Source organism: Neoarius graeffei, chromosome 14 (genome assembly GCF_027579695.1).
Source record: "Neoarius graeffei isolate fNeoGra1 chromosome 14, fNeoGra1.pri, whole genome shotgun sequence".
Taxonomy (NCBI): domain Eukaryota; kingdom Metazoa; phylum Chordata; class Actinopteri; order Siluriformes; family Ariidae; genus Neoarius; species Neoarius graeffei.
This window is the reverse complement of record NC_083582.1, coordinates 79,545,116-79,562,270: the sequence shown is the minus strand read 5'-3', so window position 1 is coordinate 79,562,270 and position 17,155 is coordinate 79,545,116. Positions and strand designations below refer to the sequence as shown.

General features: G+C 44.1%; 1 protein-coding gene across 1 annotated transcript in view; it reads right to left on the bottom strand.

The window, feature by feature from the left end:
- Positions 1–231: 231 nt before the first annotated feature.
- Positions 232–17,155, bottom strand: part of pkd1b (polycystic kidney disease 1b) — a 130,263-nt gene continuing 113,339 nt past the window's right edge. The window contains exons 38-43 of the mRNA XM_060938890.1: positions 9,679–9,801; positions 8,091–8,265; positions 3,669–3,956; positions 1,509–1,643; positions 1,087–1,401; positions 232–987 (exon numbers count right to left, since the gene is read on the bottom strand). Coding sequence (XP_060794873.1) covers positions 232–987; positions 1,087–1,401; positions 1,509–1,643; positions 3,669–3,956; positions 8,091–8,265; positions 9,679–9,801 — 1,792 coding nt within the window. The remainder of the gene's footprint in view (positions 988–1,086; positions 1,402–1,508; positions 1,644–3,668; positions 3,957–8,090; positions 8,266–9,678; positions 9,802–17,155) is intronic.

Sequence of the window (17,155 nt, the reverse complement as noted above, 5' to 3'; positions counted from 1 at the left end):
GACAAGTTAACAAAAGTACACAGTAATGATTGACAGGTACACCAAGCTGATTAGTTATTTTGATGCAAAAAGATGGAATGTGCAATAAATGCCCCAACTTTCCTGCTCCTTATTTGACTTCCTGTTCACGTTCCAGGCCAGTGTATACATCATTCATTTGACAAATACAAAAGTTTTGAACTCTACCAATGAACTACCAAATTTTGTGTCTGTAGCATACACAGGACAGACTCAGTCCTTTTCTCTCTCGGCAGGATCAGAGTGCCAGGCTCTCTTTTTAATTGGCATGCCTTCGGTTGCTTCAGTCCAATCCCTCTCTTCACTGTGAGGTCTTACAGGAATGGCTCCAGAGCTTTGGGATTTAGCAAATCTTTGAATGGTATCTGCAGAATGACAGGATCCTGAGTGCCAGGCTCTTCGTCTGGGGAAACCCCTAATCTCTGGGTCTGCTGTCTGAGATTTGTGCCTTCCTGGTACTGATATATAAGTCATGAAATGAGCAGAAGATCCCAGGAGAGAAGACTCGGAGTGGGTAGCACGGCGACGAGGGGTGATTTGATGAGGGATACCATCATGGGAAGACGAAAGAGACTTCTGTCCCATTCGAAGGGAAGTTTGGCTAGGTCTTGTTGATTTTGGGGTCGGGGGCATCTGTGGTTGTGGCTCTCTTTGCTTCCTTCTGTTCTGAATAATTCTGCTTTGAATTTTCTGAAGCTGCTGCTCAATGTTCAAGACATCGTTGGTCAGTTGATTGACACGATCAAAACCAGCAAGGAGACTGTCCACGGATGGCAGCAAGCGATCAAGGTAGTGTTGGACTTCATGGCTCTCAGAGAGCATGGAAGACTCTGAGACCTGAGAGGAGGCAGAGGATACCAGATGAGGCCCTGGAGGACTGATGGGTGAAGAGATGCTGGAGAACTGGGAGCACTTGGAAGATCTGGAAGGTGGTGATTCCATGCCCTCAAATTTTACTCGGTGCCTGAACTGGGAATGATGTGAATACAAGCATAGAGTACAGTCAAGCACAGAATACAGTGCTACAATTAGTTTCTTGACATACATGATGACAAAAGATGTTCATACCTCCTTTATCTTTTTGAGCCCCATCCATAGCTTGAGCCTCTTGACGAGAAACTCTACCATCTCATAGTCCTGTGGTTCCATGGATGGCCGGTACATTTCTGCCCGGATTGTCTTATACCTATGGAGTAATATGGCTCCACATAGATGCCCAAGGATCCAGAACCCCAGCCCAAATATAGCAAGGCAGAATAAGGGCCCAAGCACTGGATGTTCCTCAGACAATTGTCTTAAAATTATTCGATTTCTCAGTAAGCACAAAACGGACTGAGTAGCTTGCCTTACAGTCCTGAAGCTTTCCACTGAAGCTGAGAAAAGCTGAAAAGAATGTCACGTCTTAGCAAAATCAGACTTGCTTGTTATTTTAAGTGTTTTAGAGAAGCATTATATTGAATATAACAGTCCAATATAACCGAGTAAAGTACCAAGCTGCCTGTGTGGGAGAAGAGAAGCAGCAGAAGCACGAACAGGAAGGCTACTCCACAGATCTCAGAGCAGGCCTGGTGGAGAACCCTGCCAAACACCACCCATCTTCTTACAAACTGCAGAGAACATGCCATCTGCAACAAGTAAGCACTGTTTACCTGAAAAGACTGTGCATCACAGACTGTGTGCCTGAGGCCCAAACGGGCCCAAACACCAGGTGACAAAAACAGGATCAGAGATCTGTAACACTTCTTATTTGAGTTTCTTATTCTGCAGATTGTTCAAACACCTGTTTTGCTTTTTCACATGACATCATCAATCGTGAATTAATGGTATGTGTACCCCAGGTAGGGTCAAAACAATGTTGGGTACATATTGATCTGAGGCTATTAAACTGAATGGTATCATTTGTATTATAAAAGATTCAGTTGTATTGTCAAAAATTGAATCATTATCTTAAAAATTTTATTGCATCATATCGTGTGGAATTTTGATGTACACCTCCAATTAATACATCATATTATTAAACCAGCAGCCAAATAGAGTAGCAATATAGATAACATCACGGTCATGAGTTAGCTGATATTAGGTTTTATTCTACCCACATTCACTGGATATGAGCAATCGCATGCTCTGACTGGCTACTCTACTACTAGGATATCAGCTCATATACAGCGAGTAGAGAAAAACAAAATGGCGGCGCGTGTTGCTGAACCAACCGAGGATGAAATAAAAACTCTACTCAAAAACAAAAATACAAAAAAAATACAAAAAAAGGCAACAAAATATGGAAAAAAAGTATTTGATGGTAAGAACATACCTTTTTTTCAAGAATTATTATTATTATTATTATTATTATTATTATTATTATTATTATTATTATTATTATTATCGCATTTTTCACAAATTGCTCCTGTCCTTTCACCGGTTTGTTTACATTTTAAGTGGAAATTATTTTGTCGGACGTTTCGTATAAAGTTTTTATTTATTGAATTTGCAAAACATAAAAATACTCAGTTTCTCAAAATCCAGTGAATGTGGATAGAATAAAGCAGTTATTCCACTCAATCTCGTCATACACGGATTATAGACAACTCGGTGCTATGCGCCTTGTCACCTATCAGCTCATGTACGACTCAATTCCATGGAATAACTGTTAATATATACGAGGGGAAGTCAAAAAAGTCCGAAGACAAATTGAAAAAAAAAAACTTTATGAAAATAACAAAGCTATTTCTCTACATATCCTCCATTTAAGTCTAAACACTTCTGCAAGCAGTGTTTCCACTGGAGAATTCCTTCTTTGTCGAATTCTAGGGGATGTCTTTCAAGTCAAGTCAAGTCAACTTTATTGTCAAATATGCTATACATGCTCGACATACAGCACAGATGAAATTATAACATCTGTCTTAGAACTTTTTGACTTGCCCTCATATTATGTGTATCCAAAATAAGTAAATTTAGATATTTATGCCTGTACAGAGCATCTACACTCCCTGGCCACTTTATTAGGAACACTCCTACATCCACCTGCTGTTTTCTGCAGTTCTGTAATCAGCCGATCCCTCAACAGCAACACGATGCATCAAATCCCACAGATACAAATCAGGAGCTTCAGTTAATGTTCACAGTGTTCAAACATCAGAACGGGAAACATTGTGATCTCACAGTGTGACTTTCTCTCACTGTGGTATGGGTGTTGGTTTGATCCAGATGGACTGGTTTGAGTATTTCAGAAGCTGCTGATCTCCTGGGGTTTTCACACACAACAGTCTCTAGAGTTTACACAGAATGGTGCAGAAAACAAAAAACACTGAGTGAGTGAGCGACAGTTCTGTGGGTGGAAACAAATGCCTTGTTGATAAGAGAGGGTCAGAGGGGAATGGACAGATTGGTTCGAGCTTTTTTGCCAGGAAGGATATAGTAACTCATATAATCACTCTTTACAACCGTGGTGAGCAGAAAAGCATCTCAGCATGCAACAGCAGAAGAACACATTGGGTTCCACTCCTGCAGCCAAGAACAGGGATCTTAGAACCAACAACACGTTCCTATTAAAGTGGCCGGTGAGGGTATAGTGCTAGCACTATAGTTTTTCAACAATTTAACCAATGAATTTACCAGTTTAACCATTTTGCTGCCCATGCTGTCCACTTTACCTGAGGAATCAGCAGCATCAGTAACACAGCCGAAAGCTGCGAGGAACTCTTTGCCAGAGCAGCAATGCTGTGAAATCCAGTGAAGGTCTCAGGGTGGGAGATGTGGACAGAAAGGCGTGCGGTGGCCATGGACAAGAAACAAAAGCGCAGTGAAGCTGCCGAAAAGGACAGTAAAGCCACCAAGAGCTGGAAGAGACGCCAGCCCTGGGTTAGGTACTGAGCTCGGTCTCTGAGCATCCTCCAAACTTCAGCACTCAGAAAACACAAGGAGAAGATCAGCAGTAGAGCCTGTAGCAAAAGAACACAGCACTTACTTATATCCCACTGTCTCTCGACACAAAGACACACCTTTTATTGCCCAGTTTCACAACATGGCCTGAAAATATCTTTAGGGATGGAAGACAAAATCCTGTTGCTCCGTTACATTGAAATTTCTGAAATTGCAGCGTATATTATATGAACTACAGAAAACAAACTAACAAAAAGTTGAATTTAACAGTATGGCTTCCAATCTCATTGTTCAGCAGATTATAAAATAGCACTTAATCAGATACATCCTATTACTGTATTTTGCATTTCGGTTTAAATATTGTGCTCTAACAGGTACTTGTGCACATAAATGAATGAAGTCATGTGATACTAAATGAGAACTAATTTAATAAACAAACAAACAAACAAACAAACAAACAAACAAACAAATAAAATATGAAATTGAAGTAATGAAGTCATAATGTTTGTCCTAATAGGTGACAGGTGATTTTATTACACATACAACCTGCTGTTTGGAATTGTTGAATTCATTTTTAAAAAAACAACAACATTTCTATTAAAATTAATGCATTCTCCTGTATAACAGAAATACTCATGGACTGAAGGATAAGCTGACCAAGCACTCCTCTGTGGTGCTTAATTTTAACCACTAAAAAATGTGGTCCTTGATGGAGGGAACCCATCCTTGTGGACTTCTAATGAATTTATTGAATTATTGGTGCTGTATTTAATAGATGATTTTAAATGTTATCCCATACATTTTTAAGCATATTAGCATATTCACAGGCAAAAATGTAAATATCAGCATGATATACTGTGGTTACATCAACTTCAACTCAAAAGATATTTATTAAGACAATTTAAAAATTATGGGCAAATACTTAATTAGCTGTAAATCTAAACCCTGCTTAATTTTTTTCCTTGTTGGTCCAATGTATGTACTTTGGTTTAAATTTTGCAAGATAGGTGATTAAAATCAATTAACCAATGCAAATGTATGCGGCTTTTTACACACACACACACACACACACACACACACACACACACACACACACACACAGAGTATTTTTTCCACAGTGTGAAAAATTGAAAGAAATATTTCCTCCCCGTACTTGTGAAGTATGGAAGCGTATTGCTGCCATGCCAGAAAAAGACAACTGCATCAGTATGATGTTATAATGTGAAGGTTTTTTGTTGTTGTTGTTAAAACAAGATGTTTTCACACTAATACAACATAGAATCTTTCCTTTTTTAACAATATACTGTTTATCTTGTTATAATGTGATCATTTATTGTTATAACATAAAACATTTCACGTTATTTTCATGGTGTGTGTGTGTTCACTGCTTCAGATGGGTTAAATGCAGAGGATGAATCTCACTGTGCTTGAAGTGTGCATGTGACAAATAAAAGTTTCTTCTTCATTGTAAGAGGAAAATTTATATTGTTAGGCTATAAGGTGAAACTTATGTTTGAATGAGGAAATGATGTGTGGAGAATGGATAAACTGAGGAAAATGACTCAGAAACACTATTTGATTAAATCCTACTTCATGCTTGGGTTGAGACATGACAACATTCTGCTGTTATTGGGCACAGTGGATGATCTTGTAATATGTATGTGTTCACATCGCCTTCACCTGAGACCAATTTATGTCCTTACAATGAGAAATCTTTTGTTATAACAAGATAAACAGTGTATTGATATATACTATTTTATTCTGCCCACATTCACTGGATATGAGCAATTGTGCGCTCTGATTGGCTACTCTACTACTAGGATATTAGCTCATATACCATGAGTAGAGAAAAACAAAATGGCAGAGCGTGTTGCTGAACCAACCCAGGATGAAATAAAAACTCTACTCAAAAACAACCCCCCCAAAATACAAAAAAGCAACAAAATATGGAATAAAAGTATTTGATGGTAAGAACATATCTTTTTATTTTTCAAGAATTATTATTATCGCATTTTTCACAAATTTGTCATGGTCCTACCTGTGGTCTTCTCTCTTCAGGTAACATCTCCATTCAGCATTACCGGCCACGCCCGCTCTCACTTCCTCTTATTAACTTTCAGTGACTGTCATTGGCTGTTGCCGATCACCTGCTTCCCCCCTGTGTGTATTTAAGCTGCAGTTCTCCCAAGCCTCAGTGTCAGATTGTCTGCAACTCTCAGCCTGATAACCTGCTTTGTGTTCCTACTACTCTGACTCCTGAAATTGTTCTGTTTGACTCTGTCTGCTCTCCAGCCCTGGTAACCTGATCTGCCTTCTGTTCCGTTTGACTCTGTCTGCTCTCCAGCCCCGGTAACCTGATCTGCCTTCTGTCCCATTGACTCTGTGTTCCAGTTTGCTCTCTAACTCCTGCCTGCTGAGGGACTGCTTGCTTGAAGACTGCCTGAAACCCAAGTTCTGTCTGCCTACAGCCACAGCTCTCTGACTATATCAGATCTCAGCTGCTAAGCAGGGTCAGGCCCAGTCAGTACTTGGATGGGAGACCTCAGACCAGAGCCGTCCCATAGGCTGTGCGAACTGTGCAACTGCACAGGGCCTCGCGCCACTAGGGGGCCTCGCGCCTTAAATCTTGCTGTGTTTATTTTTTATTTTTTTAAATAAATACATTAGTTATGTATGATTTTGTATCAATGAGATGTCACATAAAAACAAACAAATAAAAAACAAATCCAAACAAAGCGAGTTTTTCATTGTCATTACGTAATGCGTCCTCACTGAAGATGGGAGAGGAGGAAAGTTAAAGCGGGGGAAAGTAAACATGTTGACGGCAAGAGAACGCGACCGATTTCGCAAGCACGAATCGGGTGCTGAGAAGAGGAAAAAATTTAAAAAGAAGGAGGAATTTCACAAGTTACTGCGGGGATCGCTGGATAAATTTATCAGTACTGCCAGTGATGCTGTGGCAGCAACTAGCATCTCCATCACGCACACCAACACTGTGGCAGAGCCGAGCGGGCTTCTACAACAGCAGGACGGGAATGCGCACACTGAGGATGACGGTGAAGTCCAAGGTGAGGAAGGAGGATAATAAGTAGGCTAGCTGTGGTTGAGAAATATTTTATAATGAGGCTTGTGCCCGATTCAGTTGAGCTGGACCACATGATCAATTCTGTTTTTTTTCTATTACAATCGATCAGAGTTTGCCCTGGAAGACGCGGTCCCGCCAACGCATGGTGAGTCCATCTCATCTGTTCCAGTTAGTATTGTAAATAAGTTAAATAATAAGTAAAATGAGTTGTGTATAGTTGTGATTAATAAATGTATATAATGAATGAAAAGTGTCCTAATCTGCTTGTTTAAAATGTCAAGATGCCAAAAATAAAGTGACTGAACTGACTTGATGTACTGTAGCCACTCGTTGCACAGTTGATTTTTTTTTCCTTTGAAATAAATAGCAAAAAGTCATAGCTGAGACTATGTGCATGATTATGCTGTATTATTCTACTTGATAAAACGTATTGCAGCGAGATTATGCGTGCAATAGAACTAGAATAGTTGCATCTGTGCGACTGTTATTCATGCGCAATTACGCATCCATGTCAAAGATTAGGGCCTCGCATTTCAAGTTCGCACAGGGCCTCGCACCCCCCCTGCGACGGCCCTGCCTCAGACGTCACCACCAGCCATCCCTGCCTCTCAGTTCTCCTGCCTCTGGACTTCACCCACACACATTCTCCCAACTCCCTTTTCCCCTATTATTAATAAACTGTGGTTTGAGCGCACTTGATCTCCTCTCCTGTCTGTTCCGTGACACAAATTGCTCCTGTCATTTCGACGGTTTGTTTACATTCTAAGCGGAAATGATTTTGTCAGACGTTTTGTATAAAGTTCTTATTTATCAAATTTGCAAAAAAATAAAAATGCTCTATTTCTCAAAATCCAGTGAATGTGGATAGAATAAAAGTTATTCCACTCAATCTCATCATATATGGATTATATCAGCTCACATACGACTCAATTTTGTGGAATAACTGTTCAATATATGTGGTGATAACATGAAAATGTTTTGTTCAAACATGAAAAACATCTTATCACAAACTTTTCACGTTATAACATGACATTGATCTGTTTTTCTTTTTCCTGGTCTGGTAGCAATCTGCTTCCGTAGTGAGCTTTATCAGTGTAGTTTCTGTTACCGTTATGGCTGTGTTTAAGTCTGGTCCAGAGAAACATCCTGGCATATGAAATGACTGGAGGGAGATGGTCGAGACAATCCGCTGTGTCTGCGTTTTCTCCAGCAGTATGGAGACAGGCAGGAACGTCCCTGTCTCTCTTTGGTACTGAGTAAACTCAACTAACAGAGCTTGGGTCCTGAAATATATAATTGCTGGTAAGCAAAAGCAGCGAATGTAAAAGCATTAAGTATGGAACTTAAGTATGAAAAGGTTTGATAAAGAAGATACGCCAGCGTTCTCTTAACCCAATCTCCATTTTTCAGCCATTTTGAATTCCCAGATCTTATTACTCAATTAGAAGTTGTTGATAAATAAATAAATAAAATTATTTTTATTATTGATTGATTGATTTTTAACCAGTAGCTGAAAAGAGTCTCCAGTGTCAGCACTTTGTAACAGAGGTTTTCTGCCATGGGAAAGTCTAAGGATGGAGGATATGAAGGAAGTGACTGCTTATATCTGCTTTAACATGCATCATAACAGGAAGTGATTTGCATCCTGGACATTCCACAACATAAATGTAACTATAAATGGATAAAAACTATGATGTCCTTCTTTAATAAATTGATAATTGTTGTGGTATAAGGGGAATAAAACACCTTGGGACATGATGTTATAGGAAACTAATCAACAGCAGTGTGATAACAGTTACTCCACTCCGCATCACACCACACTGTCGCTGATTATTATCTCATCTGGCCGACAGGTGATGAGTTTATTCCATCATGTGTTGTCTGTCATCTGTCCATTGTCTGTCATCCACAGTTCATGAAAATTGCTTCTTCTCTCTCAATTCTTCACTGATTTTTATTCTTTTTGGCAGGAAGGTAGGTCTGCCTGGGGTGCATATAGGTTCTACGCAAATTTGCATAATTGCAATTAATTAATAATGAAGATATGGAGTAATTAAGCCCTAATGAGCAGTTTCCACAGAAATCACTTCTCCCTCAGTTCTTCACCAATTTTGATTCTTTCTGGCATGAAGGTAGGGGTACCTAGGGTGCATATAACTTCTACCCAGATTTGCTTCATTACAATTATTAATGAAGTTATGGAGTAATTAAGCCTTAATGAGCAGTTCAACAAAGATTGCTTTTTCTTGGTCAATTCCTCACTGTTTTGGATTCTTTCTGGTAAATTGGTTGGTATTCCTAGGGTGGATATCGTTTCTATATATAGCTTGCAACATTTATTGTGCAAGGTGGCCCACTTTAGATTGTTCCTTCTGGATTAGATGGGGCCAGAGTAAGCTACGCCCTCATTGACGGTCTCATTTCCCTATAACAGCATGCCCATAAGTATTTTATTCCTTACATAATGCATGTTTGTAGAAATGAATGAACAATTTTTGGAAGAGGAAAATTGAGAGTATGTGATGATAATAATCCTGTCTAACTGCCCAATATGTTTCTGATTCTTTTCGCAGTGCATGGAATTGTTGAGATTCCAGTCCACAGATGTGGTAGACAGGGATTTGGTTGAAGAAAAAAAAAATCCTTGTGAGCATTCAATTAAGAGCTGTAACAACGTCCTCAGGAGAGAAACTCACTCAGCTGTGATCCAGTGTGTTTGTTTCAGGCCTAACAGGATGTGGCTGGTGAAGAAACTGCTGTTTCCAAGCAACATCTCGTCTGTTTGACTGGAGACGCATGACTGCGCTGTGGACCGTGGCCTTAGCAGGAGACAAATCAGCGTTCAGAAAACACATCAGCTTGAAGTGAACTATGACGTGAGCTACATGGGTTATTAGTTCATGCTTGCTCAAAGTATTATGAAAAATCCCTGACAATATTGTACATATATATACAATAGTATATGTTTTATTATGTTTTATTTGTAGACGCTTGGCAGACTTCCATGACCAGAAAAAGAAATAAACAAACCTTGTACTCCTTATTGATTTTTCAAAATTAGAAGCTTTCATTTAGTGTATGGGCTGTTTGACAGCGAGGGTAAAGTTTTCAGGTCCACAACAGTCCGAAAATCAAACCTCAGATGTTTTTGCTTGTAACTTCCTGTGGCAGTGGGGGCGTGGTCAAGCATCGGTCTGTGACAGGAGGGCGGAGTCAGGGAAGGTAAGTGGCAAAATCACTACACCTGATGTCAATTAACCTGTGTTTGTGTGTCTTCCCAGTGACCGCGCCCTATATAAAGAGAGAGAGAGCAGAGGAAGGCAGCTCTCTCTGGAACCAGTCAACTGGTGTGTGTTGTGTGACTGGAGAGATTTGTCTCTGAAAAGAACAAATAAAAGAGCATTATGGAACTTTATTCTGGCCTGCCGTCTTTCTGTGCTCCTCCCCCTCCTACGAACTGCCACAGTGGTGCCGAAACCCGGGACGGAGCACAGGAAAAGAACAGCCACATGGAGCCCTCCACCTTTGCGGACCTGGTCCACGCCCTCGCCATGGCCCAGCAGAGCCAGCACCAGGCGCTAATCACTCTCCGGAAGGAGCAAGAGCGCCGGTTCGAGGCCCTGGTGCTGGCGCAGCAGGAAGATCGTCAGGCGTTCCGGCACCTCCTCGCGTCGGCGGGGTCCACCAGCGCTCCCACCGCGGGCCCGTCCCCCCTCATCCTAACCAAGATGGGCCCGCAGGATGACCCCGAGGCATTTATCACGCTCTTCAGCAAGTTGCGGAGACCTCGGGGTGGCCGATGGAGCAGCGCGCGGCGCGCCTTCTCCCCCTGCTAACAGGAGAGGTGCAGCTGGCCGCGCTACAGCTCCCCGCTGACCGCCGGCTGGCCTACGCGGACCTTCACTGGGCCATCCTCCAGTGGGTGGGGCGCACCCCCGAACAACAACGACAGCGCTTCCGCGCTCTGCGGCTGGAGGAAGTCGGCCGGCCGTTCGCGTTTGGCCAGCAGCTCCGGGATGCCTGCTGGCGGTGGTTGAGGGCCAACACCTGCAATGCCGAGGGAATCCTCAATCAGGTGGTGCTGGAGCAGTTCATCGGCCGCCTGCCAGAGGGAACCGCGGAGTGGGTCCAGTGCCACCGCCCGGCATCGCTGGATCAGGCCATCGAGGTGGCGGAGGACCATTTGGCGGCTGTTCTGACGGCAGGACAGTGAACATCCTCTTCTCTCCTCTCCTCTCTCTCTCTCCCCCTCTCTCCTCCTGTGTCTCATCCTCGCCTCGTTCCCCCACCGCGGAGGCGGGGGCTGGCCCCACCCCAGCCGGCCCGTCGCACCCGCAGTGTCCTCCCGTTTTTCCCTTCTGTGTCTGTCTCTTCCCCCCCTCAGGTGAGTGAGCCCCGGGGCACCAGTGCAGAGAGGAAGCCCGGGCCGGTTTTCTGGCGCTGCGGGGAGCCGGGCCACCTCCAACAGCAGTGTTCGGCAATGGAAGTGGGCGCGGTGGTTCGGATCCCTGACACGCCAGGAGCTGCCCTCGATCGGGCCGGAGCGTATCGCATACCGGTGAGTATCCAAGGGGATACATATCAGGCATTGGTGGATTCCGGTTGTAATCAGACCTCAATCCACCAAAGCCTGGTGCAAGACGAGGCATTGGGGGGAGCACAGGGGGTGAAGGTGTTGTGTGTGCACGGGGATGTTCACAGCTACCCGTTGGTGTCAGTCCACATTTTGTTCCGAGGGGAAAAATTTATAGTAAAGGCGGTGGTTAATCCTCGCCTCACCCACTCGATAATTTTGGGGACTGATTGGCTGGGATTCGGGGAGTTGATGAGTCATCTAGTGAAGAGTGGGTCCTGCCATAGGTCAGCAGGGGGAGGTCCCGGTGTCGCTTTGGCGGGGGCAGCTGTTGCAGAGCCATCCACGACATCTTCGCGTCAGAGTGAGGAGCCACAGGCTCCTCCTCCCTCTCTCGGGGAATCCCTTGCGGATTTCCCGTTAGAGCAGTCGCGAGACGAGACTCTGCAGCATGCATTTGACCAAGTGAGAGTAATCGATGGTCAAACGCTCCCGCCGAATGCCACCCCGTCCTTCCCCTATTTTTCTATTATGAAAGATAGATTATACCGAGTGATGGAGGACACTCAGACGAAAGAGCAAATCACCCAGCTTTTGATTCCAAAAAGCCGCCGGGAATTGGTATTCCAGGCGGCTCACTTTAATCCCATGGCTGGACACTTAGGGCAGGATAAGACACTAACCCGAATAATGGCCCGATTCTATTGGCCGGGGATTCGCGGTGATGTTCGTAGGTGGTGTATGGCGTGCCGCGAATGCCAGTTAGTAAATCCAGCGGCCATTCCAAAAGCGCCTTTGCGCCCCCTACCATTAATTGAGACCCTGTTCGAAAGGATTGGGATGGATCTCGTCGGGCCATTAGATCGGTCAACATGAGGGTACCGCTTTATATTAGTTCTGGCGGACTGTGCAACGCAATACCCGGAAGCGGTGCCTCTTCGCAATATCTCAGCACGCAGTATTGCGGAGGCACTCTTCCACATCATCTCCCGAGTTGGAATCCCGAAAGAGATTCTGACTGACCAAGGCACCTCGTTTATGTCACGAACACTGAGCGAACTGTATAGGCAATTAGGTATTAAGCCGATCCGCACCAGCGTTTATCACCCACAAACGGACGGTTTAGTTGAACGGTTCAATCGCACCCTCAAGAATATAATTAAAAATTTCATAAGTGAGGACGCACGTAACTGGGATAAATGGCTCGAACCCTTGTTATTTGCAGTGTGAGAGGTCCCCCAAGCCTCCACGGGGTTCTCCCCATTTGAATTGTTATACGGGCGTAAGCCGCATGGCATTTTAGATGTGCTGCGAGAAAATTGGGAGGAGGGACCTTCACCCAGTAAAAATGAAATTCAATACGTTATTGACCTGCGCGCAAAACTCCACATGCTCACACACCTAACCCAGGAGAATTTGCGGCAGGCCCAAGAACGGCAAACCCGCCTGTACGACAGGGGTACGTGCCTTAGGGAGTTCGCACCATGAGATAAAGTACTCATACTGTTGCCCACATCGAGCTCCAAATTGATCGCCAAGTGGCAAAGACCCTTTGAGGTCACACGGCGAGTCGGGGACGTCGACTATGAGGTGAGGCGAACGGACAGGGGTGGGGCGCTACAGATTTACCACCTCAATCTACTCAAACTCTGGAACGAGGAGGTCCCCGTAGCGTTGGTGTCGGTGGTTCCGGAGAAGGCGGAGCTGGGGCCAGAGGTTCAAAAGGGCACATTGGCATCGCATACCTCTCCGGTCCCCTGTGAAGACCACCTCTCCCCGACCCAACTTGCGGAGGTTGCCCAGTTGCAGAACGAGTTTTCGGACGTGTTCTCGCCCCTGCCCAGCCGCACCGACCTCATAGAGCACCACATTGAGACTCCCCCGGGGGTGGTAGTGCGTAGCCGCCCTTACAGGCTGCCCGAACACAAGAAAAAAGTGGTTCGGGAAGAACTCGAGGCCATGCTCGAGATGGGCATCGTCGAGGAGTCCCACAGTGACTGGAGCAGCCCAGTGGTCTTGGTTCCCAAGGCCGACGGGTCGGTCCGGTTCTGTGTGGACTACCGAAAAGTCACCACGGTGTCTAAATTCGACGCGTACCCAATGCCTCGTATTGATGAGTTGCTCGATCGGCTAGGCACGGCTCGCTTTTACTCGACACTGGATAAGACAAAGGGTTATTGGCAGATCCCCTTGACTCCATTATCCCGAGAAAAAACGGCCTTTTCCACACCGTTCGGCTTACACCAGTTTGTCACATTTCCTTTTGGGCTGTTTGGGGCGCCCGCTACGTTTCAGCGGCTGATGGACAGGGTCCTCCACCCCCACGCCACCTATGCGGCCGCATACCTCGACGATATCATTATTTATAGTAATGACTGGCAGTGGCACTTACAACACCTGAGGGCCGTCCTTAAGTTGCTGAGGCGAGCGGGTCTCACAGCCAACCCAAAGAAGTGTGCGATTGGGTGGGTGGAAGTACGGTATCTGGGCTTCCACTTGAGCAACGGGCAGGTGTGTCCCCAAATTAACAAGACAGCAGCAATTGCGGCCTGCCCGAGGCCCAAGACCAAAAAGGGGGTGAGACAGTTCCTGGGGCTGGCTGGCTACTATCGTAGGTTTATACCTAACTATTCGGACGTCACCAGCCCGCTGACTGATCTCACTAAAAAGGGGGCACCAGATCCGGTCCAGTGGACGGAGCAATGCCAGCGGGCTTTCTCTGAGGTAAAGGCTGCACTGTGCGGGGGGCCACTATTACATTCCCCTGACTTTTCTCTCCCTTTTATGTTACAGACGGATGCGTCGGACAGAGGGCTGGGGGCCGTGTTGTCCCAGGAGGTGGAGGGGGAGGATCGTCCCATGCTGTACATCAGCAGAAAGCTGTCAGTACGCGAGGGGCACTACAGCACGATAGAGAAGGAGTGCCTCGCGATCAAGTGGGCGGTTCTCGCCCTCCGCTACTACCTGCTGGGACGCCCTTTCACCCTCTGTTCGGACCATGCGCCCCTCCAGTGGCTCCACCGTATGAAGGATGCCAACGCGCGGATCACCCGTTGGTATCTGGCACTCCAACCTTTTAATTTCAAGGTGATCCACAGGCCAGGGGCGCAGATGGTTGTGGCGGACTTTCTCTCCCGTCAAGGGGGGGGAGTCGGCTGCAGGCCGGACAGCTGCCCGGCCTGAGTCGGGCGGTGGGGGTATGTGGCAGCAGGGGCGTGGCCAAACATCGGTCTGTGACAGGAGGGCGGAGTCAGGGAAGGTAAGTGGCAAAATCACTACACCTGATGTCAATTAACCTGTGTTTGTGTGTCTTCCCAGTGACCGCGCCCTATATAAAGAGAGAGAGCAGAGGAAGGCAGCTCTCTCTGGAACCAGTCAACTGGTGTGTGTTGTGTGACTGGAGAGATTTGTCTCTGAAAAGAACAAATAAAAGAGCATTATGGAACTTTATTCTGGCCTGCCGTCTTTCTGTGCTCCTCCCCCTCCTACGAACTGCCACACTTCCACTTAAATATCTTTCCATTGTGAATGAAAGTGCTGTATACGTCCCAAAGTAAAACCTACAGTAGTTAGTGTGAAAAAAATGTAATCCTGAATTTAACCAGTAAAATCAAAGAGTAATAATTAAAATAGAATTAAATGAAACGACCACAAGGTCAAAACTGAGCCACATTTGACTCTTAAACATAAGAACATATAAGAGATGTTAGTGCTGTGGGTGGGGCTGTAGGTGTGTCCCTGTTAAATAAGATAGAAGAAACTCCAGTGTATACTAGTATATACAGCACGACCTAGCTGTAGGAGGTAGTTGGTGTTATTCAAAAAGACAACCATGAGTCTGAAACAGCCCATGTACTCTATTTTTAAACATGATAATGTAGCTATATACTGTAGCACAAGCTAAATGTTGAAATCCCACAAATTGAACATGAAGATATATTGAAACTTACAAAACTGAACAACAAGTCCAGAGCAAACCACTCAGTTAAACATATAAACAGTAAATTCTGATGCTAGCCAGATTTGAACTCTAAATCTTATAGCTATAGGACTAGCCAATGTCTTGCTGACTTTTTGTCAAAGATGCAAACATTATGGACTACATTACAAATTTGTTTGAAGGGGATGATAATTACATTTAACAGTTATTCCATGAAATCGAGTCGTACATGAGCTGATAGGTGACGAGGCGCGTAGCACCGAGTTGTCTATAATCCGTATGCGATGAGATTGAGTGGAATAACTGTTTTATTCTATCTATATTCACTGGATTTTGAGAAACAGAGTGTTTTTTTTATTTTTATTTTCTGCAAATTCGATAAATAAAAACTTTATACAAAAAGTTCGCCAAAATCATTTCCACTTAGAATGTAAACAAACCGGTGAAATGACAGGAGCAATTTGTGAAAAATGCGATAATAATTCTGGAAAAACAATTTTTAAAAGATGTGTTCTTACCATTAAATACATTTATTACATATTTTGTTGTTTTTTTTGTGGTTTTGTTTTCAAGTAGAAATTTTATTTCATCCTCGGTGGTTCAGCAACATGCGCCACCATTTTCTTCTTCTTCTTTAGGGATTTTGGTGGTTTGGCCCCACTGACTGGGCTGGTATGTGGAACAGGAGATATTGGGGAGGGAACTATATTCTTTTAGCTATTTCTGTTTCTTTTAAATACTTGATAAAGTGATATATCTAACTTGATTCACTCTGCCATTTTGTTTTTCTCTACTCAAGGTATATGAGCTGATAGCCTAGTAGTAGAGTAGCCAATCAGAGCACACAATTACTCATATCCAGTGAATGTTGATAGAATAAACTCATTTGTTCTTCTTAGTCTGTACTAATGCGCTTAACTAGCTAACTAGCTTGCCATTTGTTATTACAGTGGTGCTTGAAAGTTTGTGAACCCTTTAGAATTTTCTATATTTCTGCATAAATATAGCTTAAAACATCATCAGATTTTCACACAAGTCCTAAAAGTAGATAAAGAGAACCCGAGACAAAAATATTATACTTGGTCATTTATTTATTGAGGAAAATGATCCAATATTACATATCTGTGAGTGGCAAAAGTATGTGAACTTTTGCTTTCAGTATCTGGTGTGACCCCCTTGTGCAGCAATAACTGCAACTAAACGTTTGTGGTAACTGTTGATCAGTCCTGCACACTGGCTTGGAGGAATTTTAGCCCGTTCCTCCATACAGAACAGCTTCAACTCTGGGATGTTGATGGGTTTCCTCACATGAACTGCTCGCTTCAGGTCCTTCCACAACATTTCCATTGGATTAAGGTCAGGACTTTGACTTAGCCATTCCAAAACATTAACTTTGTTCTTCTTTAACCATTCTTTGGTAGAAAGGCTTGTGTGCTTAGGGTTGTTGTCTTGCTGCGAGTCACCTTCTCTTGAGATTCAGTTCATGGACAGATGTCCTGACATTTTCCTTTAGAATTCACTGGTATAATTCAGAATTCATTGTTCCATTGATGATGGCAAGCCGTCCTGGCCCAGATGCAGCAAAACAGGCTCAAACCATGATACTACCAGCACCATGTTTCACAGATGGGATAAGGTTATTATGCTGGAATGCAGTGTT